At 40.2% G+C, this 19,002-nt stretch overlaps 1 protein-coding gene across 1 annotated transcript in view; it reads left to right on the top strand.

The window, feature by feature from the left end:
* wdr25 (WD repeat domain 25) overlaps window positions 1-19,002 on the top strand; it is a 55,418-nt gene that overhangs the window by 23,806 nt on the left and 12,610 nt on the right. Inside the window, exon 3 of the mRNA XM_018764076.1 lies at window positions 17,032-17,179. Within this exon, the coding sequence (XP_018619592.1) occupies window positions 17,032-17,179 (148 nt within the window). The remainder of the gene's footprint in view (window positions 1-17,031; window positions 17,180-19,002) is intronic.

Here is a 19,002-nt window from a genome sequence, read left to right as displayed (position 1 = left end):
ATGGTCCTCAAAGCCACGGTGTAAGAAGGTGATGCAGTTGCAAGCAGATAATTGATTTGGGGACAGTGAGGCCCATCTGGTTAAGTAGTGTGCTAAGGCAATGGTGTCACGCTGGAAAAAGGGCCCCCATGTAAATAATACAAACATGTAAAGGGAATACAGGCCCAGCAGTGACGACGAGCCAGGATGCATCAGATGAGTGTGTAAATGACTAATGACTTATTTTTGGTGTATTTACACTGCATCTTACATGGTTGGTAAAAGATAAAATATTGATGTACTGATGCAGAAGTAAGGGAATAATAATGTGAAATATAAAGCACAGTGATAGAAATGTTCTCATTAGGCAAGGAAAACAACAGTCAATGTTTCGCAGAAGGGACTGCGTGCTGTGCTTGGCATAGCTTTCCAAAGCACCCCACGTGGACTTCAGCATGGTACACTGAATTAACCACGCAGGACACAAGCACATATGCTCAGTCGGAAATATTACACGCTCCTCTATTCCATGGACAAAGTGTGTGATCGAAAAGCAGATTGTACTGCTGTCTCACAGCACCTGGATGGTGTAGGTTTGATCTCTGCTGGGTTTGTGTGGACTTTACATATTTTTCTCATGCGCACATGGGTTTCCACCAGGTGCGCCACACTTTACCCCCCACAGCCCAGAAACGTGTGACACTGATGAGAAGTGGTGACTCTAAATTGCCTGTAGTGCGTATGTATGTATGTTTTACGTTGCTGTGGTGTACAGTGTGGTCAATGTGAGGAGTTTACAGTAGTGTGTCCAGTGTTGGAAGTCATCTAGGATAAAGGCTAAATACTACATAGTAATCACTGTATATTGCTTTGGCGAAAAGCATCCGATTTAATGTAAATTTGAGCACACATTAAGACCTGATTCAGATTTCCATAATAAATTAGATGGAATGATATGCATGAGCTTGAATCATAAGTATGTGAAGATATGAAAGTGGTTCCTGTTTCGGTTTGCAGTTTCCACAGTTCTACATTTTCACATTGCATGTGTCTGATTCCCCGTATGAATTAACCAGTGGTGAAAGCAGTGGGTGTCTTTCCTTTGAACACCATTCTATCATCTCTTCTTGCAGGATTTTTATCTGAAAAATATAACTATGGGCTGTTAACTTAGGCTGGCTTTGAAGACTGTTTTGTAATGGGGGAAGATATGTAAGGAAATGCCCCTGAGGTGTTTTTATGAAACTGTACATACCTGATTTTTCCCCTTAGATGGCAGTGTTCTCTTACTGCTGGGACAAGACTAATAAATGATTTTCATAGGTGTCATCAAGCTCTTAGAAGTGTTTATAAAAAAGCAGTTTTGTGTTTACCTTTTTCAAAGATACAGGTGTCTCATGAAGTCAACTTAACGATGCCACCTGAAGCCACTGAAAACATTACATGTAAAGATGTAGAGTATTCCCCTCCCTTTTGAAGCTAATGCATTCCTGAAAAACTCCTGTAAGTTCAATTCTCATAACTCAAACATGTAATTGTCATTGTTTTTAATGGTAAAAGTTTTTCTGTTTTCCATTTAGTTAACATTACCACAAAAAGGCAGATTCCCTTCATTAATTACTCTAAAATACTGAATGTCAGTCTACTGGCACTCATTCATTTGTTGCTTTTGTAGCTTTTATGTATTGCACACCTGAAAAATACTGACTAATCTGAAAAACACTGACAAACTCTCTCTTTATATATTATATGCTCTTTCCCATTGAGACTAATGCAGAATACGTTAAATAACCATCAGAAACAAACATTTTTGTGAAACATAAGTGCCTAAGACTTTTGCATAGTACTGTGCAGAATATAAGACAAACATTTGCCAAACTGATGTTGGATACCAACGATACCTAACTGTTCTGACTTGCATACAAATCCGACTTAGGAACGGAACTCACTTGTAATGCAGGGACTGCCTGTATTTTATTTTTTTATTTATTTATTTTTTTTTAAACTCTCAACTTTTAATAAATTACAGAGTTGGAAACTACTGGGAGCATGCAAACAGAAGGTTGCTGAAGACTCATTAGAAGTTTGTGATGAAGAAGAGATTGGCGCTTTGCCCATCCAGCTGTATTGGTTCACGTTCAGGGGTAGATTTGGTGACATGGTTGAAAGAGATATCAACTGGCCAGTGACCTATCTGAGTGTAATGAATGAGGTGTTCAGTTGACTGAGTGATACGGAAGCTAAGCTAAGCAGCCTTGGGAACTCCTCTGGATGATGTCCGTGCCAAATTAGAGAAACTTGCCAGCTCCGTGGCAGTTTGAAACGGAATTCACCACTTTGACTGCGTGAACAGTGTTAAAACTCGCTTTGTCCAGGCTGAACACAGGATCTCTGAATTGGAGGAGACAGTGGAATCAAAAGTGAACTCGGACACCCTAGAGCAGAAAGCTGAGCTGCACCAAGCGAAACTGGACACGTTGGAGTATTAAAAACCATTGTAATTATTTGAATATTTACATTTATTCATTTAGCTGCTGCTTTTCTCCAAAGCGACTTACAATGTTAAAGTTACTATTATTTACCCATTTATACAGCTGGGTGATTTTTACTGTAGCAGTTCAGGGTAAGTACCTTGCTCAAGGGTAATACAGCCGGAGGTGAGGCTCGAACCTGCAACCTTGGGGTCCGAAGGCAGTCGCTCTAACCACTACGGTACCCAGTTAAAAATATCCCTTGGGATGTTAATGTTGTTATAGATAATCTATGGAGATATATGTTGGCAATGCTGGGTGTTCTCTGTGGCTTCACGGTGAGGTCGGTTGGACTAGGTCTTTGTGTACAGCCGTTGTAGTATACGCATGGGGTATAATGTCTTGTCCTGTGTACAGTGCCCTCCCCTAATATTGGCACCCTTGGTCAATATAAGCAAAGAAGTATGTGAAAAATTCTTAAACGTTTTGATCTTTTGTTCAAAAAAAATTCACAAAAATACTCAGCTCTCATGGATATCAGACAACTGCAAACACAACACAGGTTTATCCAACAAAAAAAACTTTGTTAAATATATGTGTGGCACAATTATTGGCAACCTTTTAGTCAATACTTTGTGCTACTTCCCTTTGCCGAGATAACAGGTCTGAGTCTTCTCTTATAATGCCTGACGAGGTTGGAGAATACATGGCAAGGGATCTGAGACCATTCTGCCATACAGAATCTCTCCAAATCCTTCGACCTTTCAAGGTCGACACTGGTGGACTCTCCTCATCACTTCACCCCACAGGTTTTCCATGGGGTTCAAGTCAGGGGACTGGGATGGCCATAGCAGGACCTTGATTTTGTGGCCAGTAAACCATTTTTGTGTTGATTTTGATGTATGTTTTGGATCATTGTCCTGCTGGAAGATCCAACCACGGCCCATTTTAAGCTTTCTGGCAGAGGCAGTCAGGTTTTCATTTAAAATCTGTTGATATTTGATGGAGTCCATGATGCCATGTATCTTAACAAAATGTTCAGGTCCTCTGGCAGAAAAACAGCCCCAAAACGTTAAAGAGCCACCACCATGTTTAACCGTGGGCATGAGGTACTTTTCCATATGGCTACCTCTCTGTGTGCGCCAAACCCACCTCTGGTGTTTCTTGCCAAAAAGCTCTATTTTGGTTTCATCTGACCATAGAACCCGATCCCATTTGAAGTTCCAGTAGTGTCTGGCAAACTGAAGATGCTTGAGTTTGTTTTTTGGATGAGAGTAGAGGCTTTTATTTTGAAACCCTTCCAAACAACTTGTGGTGATGTAGGTGATGTTGGATTGTACTTTTGGAGACTTTCTGACCCCAAGATGCAACTAAGTTCTGCAGTTCTCCAGCTGTGATCCTTGAAGCTTTTTTTGGCCACTCGATCCATCCTCTTCACAGTGTGTTGAGACAATATAGACACACGTCCTCTTCCAGGTTGATTCATAACATTTCCAGTTGACTGGAACCTCTTAATTATTGCCCTGATGGTGGAAATGGGCATTTTCAGTGCTTTTGCTATTTTCTTATAGCCACTTCCCATTTTCTGAAGCTGAACAACCTTTTGCTGCACATCACAACTACATTCCTTGGTCTTACCCATTGTGATGAATGACTAAGGGAATTAGGCCTATGTCTTACCTCATATTTATGCCCCTGTGAAACAAGAAGTCCTGGTTGAACAATTTCCTGTTCCTAGTCACCCAGGTGTACTAAAAAATGTAAAATATCAATGGGAATATACTTCAAATATATTTTTCTTATATGAACTCATAGGGGTGCCAATAATTGTGCCAGACATATTTAACAAAGATTTTTTTTGTTGGATAAACCTGTGTTGTATTTGCAGTTGATATCCATGAGAGCAGAGTATTTTTGTGAATTTTTTGAACAAAAGATCAAAACGTTAAAGACAATTTTTCACAGCCTTCTTTGCTCATATTTACCAAGGGTGCCAATATTAGTGGATGGCACTGTATCTTGAATGGATGTAGGTTGGAGGATTTTAATATGTATTATTTATTTATTTTATTTTTTTTTATAGAGTGCTCTTCTCACGCAGTGACACAGAGCGCTTTAACACAGACGTACGGCAAGAAAAACAGATACAAACAAAGAAGACGGTCAACTAATGGCTACCATAATGAAGAACTTATTATAGAGCTATAAGTATACCTACTGGCCACCGGGGAAAGGAACAAAAACTCCCAACTGAAAGTTGAGGGAGAAAAAACTTCTGGGGGTCCACGGGCCAGTGGTAGCCAACCCCTCCTGGGCATTCTAGAAAATAACAATTTGTAAGCCAGTGTTTAACAAGTAATTATAATGTTGGTAAATGGCATCTTGCATCCCCGACTCGGCATGGAACGTCTCGATTGTCACGGCAGATGGACATCATCCTCTGTCAGCATGGGATTCATCCATCAGCACTGGCCAGCCTCCTCAGGTCTTATGTAGCGAGGTAGTGCTCAATGAGAAGATAGGACAGAGTTAGTAATTTGTTACTTAAGTAAATTTAAAATGCATTTTTGTAAAGGTGATAAAATAAATAACCAACGCAGGTTGAATTTCGTTACGAGGTGGAATGCCTGAGTGAACATATAAGTCTTAAGTCGGGATTTGAAAACAGAAACAGACAGGGCATTTCTGACAGTAACTGGTAGACTATTCCACAGTTTAGGTGCTCTATAACTAAAGGCGAGACCTCCTACTGAGGTTTTATTGATCACAGGTACTTTAAGGTAACCTGCATCTAATGAATGGAGATATCGTCCTGGGATATAAAGATTATCTCACAAAGGTAAGCCGGAGCAATGCCATGTATTGCCTTATAGGTCAAAAGTAGGATTTTATAATCAACTCTATAAGAGACCGGGAGCCAATGCAAGGATTTAAGTACCGGTGTTATATGGTCGTACTTCCTAGTTCTAGTAACAATTCTCGCAGCAGCATTTTGTACCAACTGTAGCCTGGATACAGTCTGGTACGGACAACCCGACAATAAAGCATTACAGTAATCCAGCCTGCTGGAAACAAAAGCATGAACCTGTTTCTCAGAATCCCGCCTACAAAGAAATCGCCACATTTTAGCTATGCTTCTTAATTGAAGGAAGCACAACTTAGTCAAAGCATTTACATGCGATACAAATGACAGCTTTCCATCCAGTAGGACACCCAAGTCCTTGACACAATCAGTACGCTTGAAGGTAATACCATTTGTTGTAAAGATTGACGTGATTATGTCGAGAGTTCTAGCATCACCACCCACCACAAGTACCTCTGTTTTACTGGCATTTAGAGATAAGAAATTATTACTCATCCATAATTTTATACTGTTAAAACAATTAGTTAACGACACCACATGTGATGGATCATCAGGCTTGAACGATACATAAAGCTGTGTGTCACCAGCATATGAATGGAAATTAACATTGTGCTTGCGAATAATATCACCCAGTGGTAACATATAAAGTGAGAAAAGTAATAGACCCAACACGGAGCCCTGCGGCACACCATACTGAACCGTAGTAGAGATGGACGGGGTGCTGTCGTCGGATTTCAATACAAATTGTTCACGGTTTGCTAAATACGATTCAGACCACTTCAGAACAGTACCTCTTAGTCCAACCAGGTTTCCAAGTCTACTCAGTAGGATACTATGGTCAACAGTATCAAACGCAGCACTCAAATAAAGTAACATAAGAATAGAGACCTGACCAGCATCAGAAGAAATGAGAATATCATTAAGAACACATGTAAGTGCCGTTTCAGTGCTGTGACCAGTGCGGAAACCAGACTGAAATTTTTCAAATATATTATGATGATTAAGAAATTTTACAATTTGGGACGCTACGATTTTTTTTTCTAGAATTTTGGGTAAAAACGGTAAATTGGAGATCGGTCTATAATTACATGGGTTATTACAGTCCAGATCCGATTTCTTTAGTACGGGTCTAATAACGGCGATTTTAAGGGCTTTTGGAACACATCCATTTAGTAACGACATATTAACAATAGGTTCTGTAAGCACGGAAACTGCAGCTTTCAGTAATTTAGTGGGGATTGGGGCTAAAGGACAGGTAGTACTTTTCATAGAGCAAATTAGCACGGTAATTTCTTCTACAGTTATTACGTCGAAGTTGCTGAGATAGTGCGGACAACTAATATCGTCAGAAGCGCTTATGTTTGCTAAAACCGAACTAGAAGGCACTATGAAAGATTGAAGGCATTATGAAAGATACTAAATGGAAAATCATTGTGTTCATAATCCCACTGAAATCTTTCAAAGTCTTGTGTGAGCTTTATCCTTAGCTATTTATATTTAGTCTCAATAGTATTCTGTAGTCGTCTATACTTGTATTTCTCTTTGTACATCGAGGATCTTGGTGACGGATTTTCTTCTGTCAGACAAAATTATATTTCGAATGACAACTCATAGGCTACATACTCATTCTGAAAACAGACTTGGACAATGTCAGTTCATTTCTGAGGAACACTGATTTACTCTGCTTGATTTTTACATGCAGTTGTTTACATTATTACTCATTAGTTTTTTCTGTCTTTTGTCACTGTGACTCAGTATTGGTGGTGTTGCAATACACATATTATATGATATAATATTATATTAAATGCAAAAATTAAAATCACCAGCCATCTACAAAGACCAGGCTGTCCTACCAAATTCAGCCCCCAAACTGACCAAAATATTCTCCAAGAATGTCAGGTCAACATCAAAGAATCAGCAGTCATCTCTTACTGAGGTTAATCTCATTGTGTACAGAAGCTCGGACACAGGACAGCTGGTAGTGTAGTAGTTAGTTATTGCCTCTGAATCCAAAGGTTGCAGGTTTGATCCCCTCTCCAGCTGTAGTACCCTTGAGCAAGGTAGTTACCCTAAATTACCCAGCTGTATAAATGGGTAAATGACTTACAGTATTAAGGTTACAGTTACTTTGGAGAAAAGCATCAGATAAATGAATAAATGTAAGCTAATAAAAGAATGGATGTCTGTGTTATACTTTTACTTTCTAAATAGCTAATAAAAAGATAAGTGACCAGAAGCTGACAATCACTGGAAATACTTCTATGAATATAACTTGTGAACAAAACAAGGGACTCCTGTATTGATAACTTTTAACTGACATCTTGGGGATTAAAAAAAAGACTTTGGGTTTGCAAATATGTTGCGTTAAAAACACACTTTGAGTCTCAGTTTTGTGCATAAACTGAAGGGCCAGCATACATTCATACTGAGATACTCGTTCAAATTAGGAGAATTTGATTTTACACGAAATTTTCCTTAAAACCCCTAGATTGGCATACGAGGCATTTCTTCAAATTTACAAAGACCAAATTTGGATTTTGTGCACTTCCCAACAGCTGAGCAGCACAAAACCAGATCTACCATGCAGCTCTCGTTGCAATTATAGTTTGGCTCGTGCGACAATAAGATCTCAATCACCATTAGCCCTTGTTTGCTGGTTTCACCTGTTATAATCTCAGTAATGATGGTCCCCATCTGGACTGTCCAAACCATATCAGCTTCTTTGGCATGTTTAAATTCACTTGCATTATTTTCATTGACTTCTTTTGTCTTTAATGTTCTGTTTTACTTTTTTGCTGTGAATTTTGAATTAATACATAAACACTGAGTATCGTGTATGTATGCTTTGTTTACATTTATTCATTTAGCTGGCACTTTCCTCCAAAGCAACTTCCAATGTTAAGATTACAATTATTACAAGTTTACAATTATTCACCCATTTATACAGCTGGGTAATTTTAGTGGAGTAATTTAGGGTAAGTACCCTAAATTATAAGTACTGCAGCCAGAGATCAAACCTACAACCTTGGATCTATCTACCTGGAGACTGACAAACATACACTGACACATTCTGTTTATATATACACACACATACATACACACACACACACACACACACATACAGTACTGTGCAAAAGTCTTAGGCTCTTAGATGTTTCACAAAAATGTTTGATGGTTATTTAATGTCTTCTGCATTAGTGTCAATGGGAAAGAGCATATTTTAGATTTTCTAAGCATTCCTTTTACAAAAAGTTACAGTATTACAGTAAAGGCTTTGTATGTCGTTAAAGAAAGTACACACACACACACACACACACACACACACACACACACACACGCTATCTGAGACCGTTTGTTCTGAGCAGGGTTGCGGCGAACCGGAGCCTAACCCAGCAACACAGGGTGCAAGGCTGGAGGGGGAGGAGTCACACCCAGGACGGGACGCCAGTCCATTGCTAGGCACCCCAACGTTCGTAATCTGGAGACTGCCTATAATCCTTGTCCTGAGAGCAGGATGTGTCAAAATCTACTAATTGTGGTAATCTGTAATCACCATAGGGGGAGAGAAGTCAATAAATTGTGTGTCTCTGGAGTTGAGATAAAATATATGTGGCCACCACTGCAATTTTTCCATTTATAAATGATCCTTTTCATAGAAGAATGATGCCTATGCAGACCCTTCGAATTGGGTAGTTGTTCTTTCCAGGTACGTGGATGTCAACAATTATTCTTCTTAGGTCTCCTGTCAGCTCTCTTTACAATGTGGTTATTTCCAAAGCAATTTTCATTTTAATTTTGCAAACCCAGGCCTTTAAGGCTATTCTGTGTTAACCAGCAAATTATCAGTACCTCTTTGATTTTTCTAACCTAAAAACAATGTCAGCTGAAAAAATTATTTTTTGCGTTTTTCTTTTAAAGTAAAATATAACAGCAGAAAATTTTAAGGTACCATTTCAGATTCAGAATTTTTCTTCAAGGAACTGTATTTTTTTACATTGCATTTTCGGTTTTTCTCTTCCTGGTTTGCGGATTATTAATGAACAATATCTGTGCTTCTAGATGTTGCAAATGTCTGAAAACAGAGGATATATGTACCTAATGTGTCTAGACAATACTGGGGTTGCCTTTAATTTGTGAAATTGTATAAACACTGCATAGCCTGGGAGGAACAGTCCCAACAAATCTTTTCTCGTTTATATTTGTCAGCAAAATAATTGCACTATTTGCTGGATAGGTACAGCAGTCTGCAACAAACACTAGCAGAATACTTGAAGTGTTTGTGAAGGAGTCCGATCGTTTTGACCATTCTGTATTGCCTCATGTTTTGCAAGTGATGTTTGCAGACATAACCTGAGGGTGTTTCAATAAATGGTAGCAAAGTGTTGTTTCTTTTATTTCAAAATCCTTTGCTGCCTAAACAGTCATGGAAAATTAGGTGCTGTGGCATGTTGAAAGAACTTGAAAACCTCGCAGATAAGAGATGGTTGGGAATGTGAAGGAAAATGTAAATGTAGCTGGTGCAGAGTCCTTTAGCTGTGTTGAAAGGGGGGCTTAATAAAAGATAAGTCAGTGTGCATTCAAAAGAGCTGCAATCACCCATAGGAATGAAAAAATTAATTTGTTTTTGTGTGTCACACTTCTGTGTCTTGCCTTTTTTCATGATGCTGCACCTGTAGTTGCTCTGTTAGCACTTTGGCCATAGGTGCAGCATCATGAAACCTTTGGTCTCTTATTACAAGGTGCCTTTGGGTCGTAGAATGTGTACTTTGCACGATCTGTACATGTCCTCCTGGCCTATTCGTCCTCCTGGCCTATTCTTCCTCCAGGGCCAGGCACTCTGTCTCATTCCTGGATGTAGCAGAAGAAGCTCCCGGGCACTTTGGCATTTGTGGATTTGCTTCGACTACAGATCCACTAAGTCCTGAGTAGTCCTTTGTGCTGCACAAACTCCTTTAATGTAGTGCACTCCACTTTACTTGTTATAGAAAGTGCATTAATGAACTAGGTGTTAATGTTTAGTGAATATTTAAATTCTGAATGTTGGAAAATACAACTAAAAATAACTGAAAAATGTATTTTCTTCACGTGTCTATTTCTAAAAATTTGATGTGAAACAAATTATACAGCCACTACTCTGGCATTGTATGTGATTGTTTGTGTATTTTATTAACCTCCTCCCCAATTTTTTTTTTTTTTTTTTTTTAAAAATCAGGATTCATCTATCCTGCATGTTATGAACCTACTTGACCGATGAACAAACTTAAGTTTACTTAAGAGTCACATGTCTGCAGCCATATCTCTTTCTCTTAATGTAATGCACAAATTATATTTTTGCTGAGATGTCGCTTTGGAGAAAAGTGTCTGCTAAATGAATAAATGTAAATGTAAGCAAAGCCAACCTGTATTTCCAGCACCAGCTTTTACTTGGCAGTAGACGCACCCAGACAAAGTAGGGATGTGGGACCAGATTAATCAATTACACGAGTGCCAATAATCAACATGAAAAATATTGCGTATTCATAAAATAGATCAGCCAGCAAATGGCATTTATAGGAATTTGTAGAAACAATTAAAAAAAATGTAATTTTTAATGTAGCTGTAATGTTAGTCTGTATATTTGCAGTCATATTTTTATGTCTTATAGCTGTATCTGAGACTTTTACAGAACTTAGTGTTAATAAATGGAAAGTATTATCTGTTATGCTTTTATTTGATTTGTGCAGTGAAGCAAAGAGAAAGGAGCCAGAAGCTCACAAAAATGATACATGGATTTATAGTAAATTGCTCAATAACTGACAACGGGAATTTGAACTGAAGTGTTTGGAGCATACCTTTTTTTTTTTATTCTAAATTTTTTAAAGTAGACAGTTTTCATATGTCAAACCAATAAAGGTAAGAAAATAAACCATTTAGGTTGTACCTTGGCTCATTCTTTATATATAGTTCTGCCTTTGGCTCTGGAGTGCTGCAGTCTTGCATTGGATGATGAAGATGTAATAAGTAAACAAATGTCTCGCACAGAATTTTTATGAATTTTTACAGGGCGTAACATGAACAAATTGAAGGATGTCTGTATTATTAAGCTTGTACTGATTGTGACATAGTATAAAAGGTGAATACAGGGCTGACCGTGCTGCAGTGCCATTAATCAAAGCTTACAGACTATTTCCTCCATAAGAATTGCTTGGCTGCGCATATGTCGGATAAGTTAACATTATTTAACAGCCGATATGTGGTCAACAGACAACATGACAATTAGTGTCTCAATTGTTGTTGGATAAGCAACTATCCTTGGTACAGGTACATACATGTGTGGGTTCCCTTACAAAGGTATAAACCTTGGCTAGGTTACCTTTATGTATGTGTGTGTATCAGCATACAGTGATCTTGGGATTTTTGAAGACCAAAGCCTGCAAATCGTTCTGTTAGTGAGTGGGTGGCCAGTTGTATTGGGCCCAGTCCCTGTGGAACCAGCTTCCTCTTGCTTGTAGAATTTAAACAGCCTTTTGACTTGACGTGCAATTTGTGGAGGAAGCTATAGCCTGCCGATGAAGTGCTGGTCCATTAATTGCCAGTTGGTTACAGTTTCAGCAGGAGGCGTGAATGCAATGCAGCATGAAGTTCATCGTGTTGCCTGGCTGGCTGTGAGAAATGACTTGGACTGAAGACAGTGGCACAGTAATGTGCATGCAGTGGAACAAGTATAATAGCTATTGTATTAATAATGTTAAAAATTGTTTTCAAATTATTACAACACGCAGGGCAAGGGCAAGCATGGGGCCATTGCTAGAGTGAAGAGAAATAACCTCCTCTGGCTCAAATATTCACCAACGGTAATGGAAGGTTAATACATTTGTTTAATAAAGATTTAAAGTAAGAATATCAGAAAGATGGGCTAAAATTGATGGCAAAATTATAAAATGATTTGGATGCTTGTATCCTGAGGGTGTGGTGGTGCAGTGGGTTTGGCCTGTGCCTGCTCTCTGGTGGGTTTGGGGTTTGAGTCCCACTTGGGGTGCCTTATGACTGGCGTCCCGTCGTGGGTGTGTCCCCTCCCCCTCCAGTCTTGTGCCTTGTGTTGCTGGGTTAGGCTCCGGTACGCCGTGACCCCACTTGGTACAAGCGGTTTCAGACAGTGTGCATGTGCGCTTGTATCCCTGGGGGAGTGTGGTGGTGCGGCGGGTTTGGCTGATGCCTGCTGTGTGGCAAGTCTGAGGTTTGTGTCCTGCCTGTAGTGCCTTGCAACGGCCTGGCATCCTGTCCTGGGTGTTTCACCTCCCCCTTTGGCCTTGCGCTCTGTGTTGCCGGGTAAGGCTCCAGCTCACTGCGACCCTGCTCGGGACAAGCAGTTGTTGACATTGGTTGGTTGGCTTGTATTTCTGCTATATGCAGACTATTACAAAGTTATTGTTTACTCTCAGACTTTGTGAAGCAAAAAACAGTTTAATTTGCATGTTTCGGGTGAGCACCTTTGTCACTGTGTGGCTTACACAGAGAGAGACGTATATGCGGTGTATGAGCATGTAGCTAATTACGATGTCATAATTTAGACAAAGAAGTTCCTAAATTCAGAAATATAATGGTACACAGAAATCACAGGCAGCAATGAAAGTATACAGATAAACACAATAATACCAACACTCTCCAGATGACCCTTTACATCTTTCAGTGAAAGTTGTGAATGCATCTCCTCGCCTTAGTGTAGTGCTTTTTTCCCCATATTTTGTACCCTTTTCATTATTCACAATGCCTGGTGGTAAACGTGTACTTGAAGGAAAATGAGGACCATCTCAGAAGTGTACAGAAATCGATTTAGAGATGAAATTGAAAATAATAAGGAAGTATGAAGGTGGACAAAGATTGTCTATAGCATGGGATCAAGGTTTACCCATATCAACTATAAATACGGTAGTGAAGGATGCTGAATGTATAAAGAAGAACCTGATGATGTTGAATGGTGGGGGAGGAGGGTGAATCCGAAATACGTAACTTTTGACTTACATAAGGGGTTGAAGAACTTTGTATTTGCATAAGGTGAGGGGTATCTGTATTATTGCTGCATGCATGCGATGACTTAGCACTTGGATTAAAATCCTGGACTGTCGTTTGTAACTCATTACTGTATTAACTGTCACTTTTCACTGTTTCCCTGTATGGGGGTACCCACAGAGAGTTTGCTTGTGTAAACATGAACCTGCACATGCACACATGTGGCTGTCCCTGAGCTGGGCTTCTCAGTCCCAGTGCTGTGACTCATCCTGTTGACCTGGCAGGCATTGCGAAGCAAAGCTGGATGCGGAGGACTGTCGTTGTGATCTGCTTGGAGTCTCTCAAGGCTGCGGCGTGTTGTGGATGCAGTGCTGTGGATTCGGAGCACTTATTAGGTTATTGGAGCTGGAGTCGGTAAAAATGTACCGACTTCGACTAAATGTACCATGTATGCCGGCGTATAAGTCGATCTGGTGTATAAGTCGACCCCCAAAAATTTGAGGTGTAATATAGGTTTAGTTCTATATTTGCTGGATAAGTTACACACACACACACATCTTCTGAACCGCTTGTCCCGTATGGGGTCGTGGGGAACCAGAGCCTAACCCGGCAACGCAGGGCGTAAGGCCGGAGGGGGAGAGGACACACCCAGGACGGGACGCCAGGCCGTTGCAAGGCACCCCAAGTGGGACTCGAACCCCAGACCCCCTGGAGAGGAGGACCCCGTCCAACCCACCGCGCCACCGCACCCCCCCCTTCTGGATAAGTCATTCCCCAAAATAATTTGCAACTTTTGGGCAGTGCTGTGGAGTCGGAGTCTGAAGCAGTTACTGGAGCCAAAGGTTTTGTGTACCGACTCCACAGCACTCCACATCCACACTGCCTGGATGTAGGGCTTATTACTCTTGGAGACCTTTGAGTGCAGGGCTGAGATTCCTTTACACATACACACTCCCTTTTGTGGCACATCACTGGGAAAGTGGCACACTGCTGTCTGCCAGCCTGATTCATTGCCATATCTTACAGTGGTCACGTGGCATCGTTATTGCACCAGTTCATAATGTAGTGATAGATGTAGGTGTGGCAGTAATAATCAGCTTCTCTGTGGGTCGACAAGTTTGAGATACACGTGTGAGTGAACAGATAGGTTCTTCTCATGAGCTGCTATATTCTTCTTGGAGATGTGTGTTGCTTTGGAGAAAAGTGTCTGCTAAATGAATAAAGGTAAATGTAGACGTAATGCTGTTTATGAGTCACCGTGTCAATAGAAAGAGGTGCTGGTGAGAACCTTGGTCGCTTCATGCAAGCCTTCTGTCTCAAGGTGCTTCTGTCAAATGCTTTTTGTCATTTTCTTCATCTGTCACCATAACAACCAACTTCAGGTGTCTGATTCTTTTCAGCATTCCAGGAGCACACTGCAGAACTTGAGCCATGTGACATCACCACATGTACCACATGCAAACCCTCAAATAAAAAGAATCTTTCCAAAAAAAAAAAAAAAAACACAAAACCATTTTTGTTAAATTCTGTGCATAGTTAGCAGATATTTTTAAGCATTGTTTGCTTACTTGCTAAATTTTGCCTGTTACCGCCGATGGATTTGAGTGAGGATTTGAGGGATTAATGAGAAACCGGAAGATGAGTAAATGTCAAAATGAAACAGACATTTTATTGCTTAAGTACTAAGCTGTTTCTGCCCTGTGTTCTGCTTACTGAAATGATATAAATCTGACAGACTGATTTAAATGCCATCTAACAATGTTAACTTTTAAGAGGAGAGACTCAAAGAATGAACAGAAAAACTTATATCATGTGTATTCATTCAATATCCCAAGATATTTTAATCCCAGGATGAAGAATCTGGTGGAAACTGGCATGATGTCTTTTAGGTCTTTACTGGGATTTGATTTGAGACCCCTAAGTGTGACAGTGAGTCACACACCAGCGCATGTGTCGTCACAACTGCTGAGCAGAGCTGAACCTGGGATCCTAAGCCCTAAGCAATAGAGTTTGTACAACTGATCCGGGATGCTGCGTCATGAGTTTGCTGAACCTGCCAGATCATTCTCACGTGTCTCATGCCAAAGGATCAGCACCATGATTCCTATTGGACATCATCATTCCCTACACCCGATCAAGGGAGCTTTACTTCTTTGGTCACTTGGTGCTCCCACTCATGTGAGCTCCAAAACTGAAACTCTGTTGCTTCATGGTTTTAGCCCAGATGTGGTCAGATCACTTCCCTCTGTCCCTCAGAAGTACTGAATCCCCATCCAAGCCTTCAAGATTTGTTTCAAAACCCACTTCTCTCTCAGTCTTCAGTAGCTATATAAATCTGCACCAAACTGTCTGCTGTGATAGTATTTCCTAACTGACTCTCATTTCTCTAAGTAGTTCCCTGAGTGATGTGACTGCAAAATTGCAGCATCAGATCAGCAAGGTTTACTTTGATAATCGTGTGCTTGTTTCTAAAGCTTTTTGTCTGAATTGTATATCCCTTTGGGGAAGAGCATCTTGTGAAATACTAAATGCAAATGCAAATATAAGCGCACACATCTGTCGGTGTCCCTTGATGGGGCACTGTCTTGTCCACTGGGACAAATTCCAGCTGTATGCAGAGCAGTTATATGTAGTCTGTACTCTTGCACTTCATTGTGCAAGCTCTGATTCCTTCCCTACTGACGTGGTGACGCCCTCTGTCTCAAGAACCACTTTCAGTTGCGCTGCTGAGATCTGTACTGGATCTGCTGAGACTAATTATGACTGAGTTGAATGAACAGCTGAATGGGCTTGTATGGCTGGAGATGTTTCACCCTGAATGTAGCTGCGGTGTTCTTTCCTTTTCTGTTCCCTTATGTCATTTAAAACACAAAATATTAGTGTATATTATTAGTATATATAATATATAACCAAGTGTACCTTCCTTGTCTCTTTCTTTGTGCAGAGTATTGGTTATATTATCGCATCTAACGATCTTCTGATGATGACGGTAAAACTAGATAAATCTTTAGCAGGAAAAACGTAGAAACATTAAACCAGGGCTCTGGAGTCAGTACACAAAACCTTTGACTCCGACTCTAGTAACCCAATAATTGCTTCTGGCCCCACGACTCCGACTCCACAGCACTGTTATTAAACGTATAATAAAATAACCTATCATATAACAGGACACAGTACGTAAAACACGGGACTATTTGTTGATTTCTGCTGCATAGCCTAGGCCCAAATTGTAAGCGAAGTCCAGATTTACGCAAGCCGAATTTACAGAAGTAGAGGGGTGTCTAATTAATTACAAATTACTAACTGTTGCTCTACTTGTCAGTAGTATCAATCTCAGATTGTTGTAAGGTCATTTAGTTATTTTTCTGAAACAATCCAGCTAATAGTATGGTTGCGTAAACATTTTGATGACTTTCGATCTAGATTAACTATAGTTAGAATGGCAGATTAACATTTTTTTTTATTGCTTATTCTGTTCATTTATTCTAAGCAGTGGATTTTATTGCTTTTATGTATTTTGCTACTGAAGTGATAATATTTTAGTCTTAAGTCCATGCTCTTATGCAATGTATCAGCCAACTTTATCACAATATTTCAGAGACCAGAATGTGATAACAATTAATGTACACATTTATCTGGCAATCCCAAAACACTGACAATATAATGATGACAAAAATATTTTTCATAGCAGTGAATCCACTGTCTTGTGTTCTGTTGTGTGTCCTGCAGATCTGGGATGCTGAAGGCAGTGGGCGGTGCTTATTCACATGCTCTTCTCACTGTGGGTCTGTGAGGGATGCTTGCTGGACCCCGTGTGGAAGACGCTTCCTCACGGGCTCCTTTGACGACACAGCCCACCTGACAGACGTGGAGACTGGTAGGCATTGCCTCTGCTCTTGTAGGGCTTGAAGTCCTTCATCATGGTTGTTGGTGACATGATCCTCATGGGTCCTGCTTGCTTAAACCATTCAATGAATATGAAATTAATGAATTTAACTGATACTGATGCAGACTACATGCGCCTACCTTTCTGTATGGCTTGTTTGGTTTGCAGTACAGTGTTGCAAAATGTTTTTAAAATAGCGTTTGTTGTTTTTAGGAAAAAATACACTGATGTCCCAGCCACATATTCTACATAGTTTATATTTTTAAATATTTCTGATATTGTCCTTTTTCTGTATCAGCTTACTTCCAACCTGAAGGGATGGCTTGTGCAAGACATTATACTCGTCTTTTCTATAGCAAAGATGCATGCATGCTTTTAACTGGGAATGTAGAACGGGGCATGGAGGTAGAGTAGTTATTGTGTGCTGGAAGTAGCTGGGTTCAAATCTCACATTCCACGGTTATACCATTGATCAAGGTATCTACCCTGAACTGTTCCAGTAAAATTTACCCAGGCGTAGAAATGGGCAAATAAGTGTAAGTAGCATAAGACTGCAAGGTGCTTTGGAATAAAGTGTCAGCTAAACAAATTCAAATGTAAACTGACAGTCATGCTTGTACTATATAATACTGGAAAAATTGTATTTATAGTATAGTCTGTAAAGTTCAACATGAATAACATTTACTTTTTTAGCAAAAATAGCATTTATTTTCTTGTTAATATGTTTCCTGCACTGCTGTCTCAGGGTGTATGTGTATGTGTGTGTGTATGTGTCTGTCTGTCTGTCTGTCTGTCAGCTTACCTCTTAAAGGCATTGTTTTCCCTTGGCCTGTGGATGCAATGATGCTTCTTGGTTGCCTTCACAGTCTGCCCTTGCAGCACATACATGATTCGGTGGAGCGGAGTTACAAAAAAGGTTAAGTAATAAAATATTCAGAAGCCAGTGATTAGCAAGTCTGTTGGAAGTATAACCTAGAGGGAGCAGGGAGCTGCTCGCAGACAGGCCTCATTAGCAGCACAGGGGTTAGAGACATACACACAGGAAGGAAGTGAACAGAGTGTGGTTTTTCGTATTCAATATCAACACGCAGCTCATGTGTTCCTTATGGTCTTATAGATTTCCACAGACCCTGACTGGGTTCGCAGCCCACAGTCCATTAACCAATGACGATATGACAGTGTAATGATGAATTAAGTGATGTTAAAAGGCTCCCTGGGAAATCTACATTATTATGATCAAGGAAACATGCAAAACACGGTATTAATTTAGCTAAGTTGACAAAAGTCAAATAAGCATTTTTGTTTAGTGTTGGGAAACATGGTATTTTGATGCATTTCATCTCTGCCTTGTCAAAGGGAAAAATATACTTTACATGTGTTCTCTATTGTCCTGGCCACTGAATACATCTGAGCTCCACAAATAATGGGACTGCTATTTGTCCCATTTCCCAGAGAGGCAGCTGTCACTTCACAGGACTGCACATGAGTAATTGCTCAGTAGCCCTATTAATAACCTTGGAGTGAATCAGTAGAACACTTCACTGAAAGCTCCTTCCACCTGATGCCCATGCCTGATGTACTGAAGTGCCACTGCCACCCCACCAACTGTCCCTTGGTGATGTCATAGGTGATTGGTAAACAAATCTTCAGCATTGTCAGAGCGAATGACTGTGGTGCAGTGGAATGGTAAGAACTGCTGTCAGAAAGAACTGGGCATGTTTGAACTGACCCTGGACCACAGACCCAACTATTCCTTTCATTTGGCTTTGTAAGGGAGCAGGACACAAAGTCTCTACCAGGAGTTGTGGGCTCAA

The sequence above is a fragment of the Scleropages formosus genome, chromosome 15 (genome assembly GCF_900964775.1).
Source record: "Scleropages formosus chromosome 15, fSclFor1.1, whole genome shotgun sequence".
NCBI lineage: Eukaryota > Metazoa > Chordata > Actinopteri > Osteoglossiformes > Osteoglossidae > Scleropages > Scleropages formosus.
The sequence above is the reverse complement of the archived record's forward strand: the minus strand, read 5'-3'. Positions and strand labels throughout refer to the sequence as shown.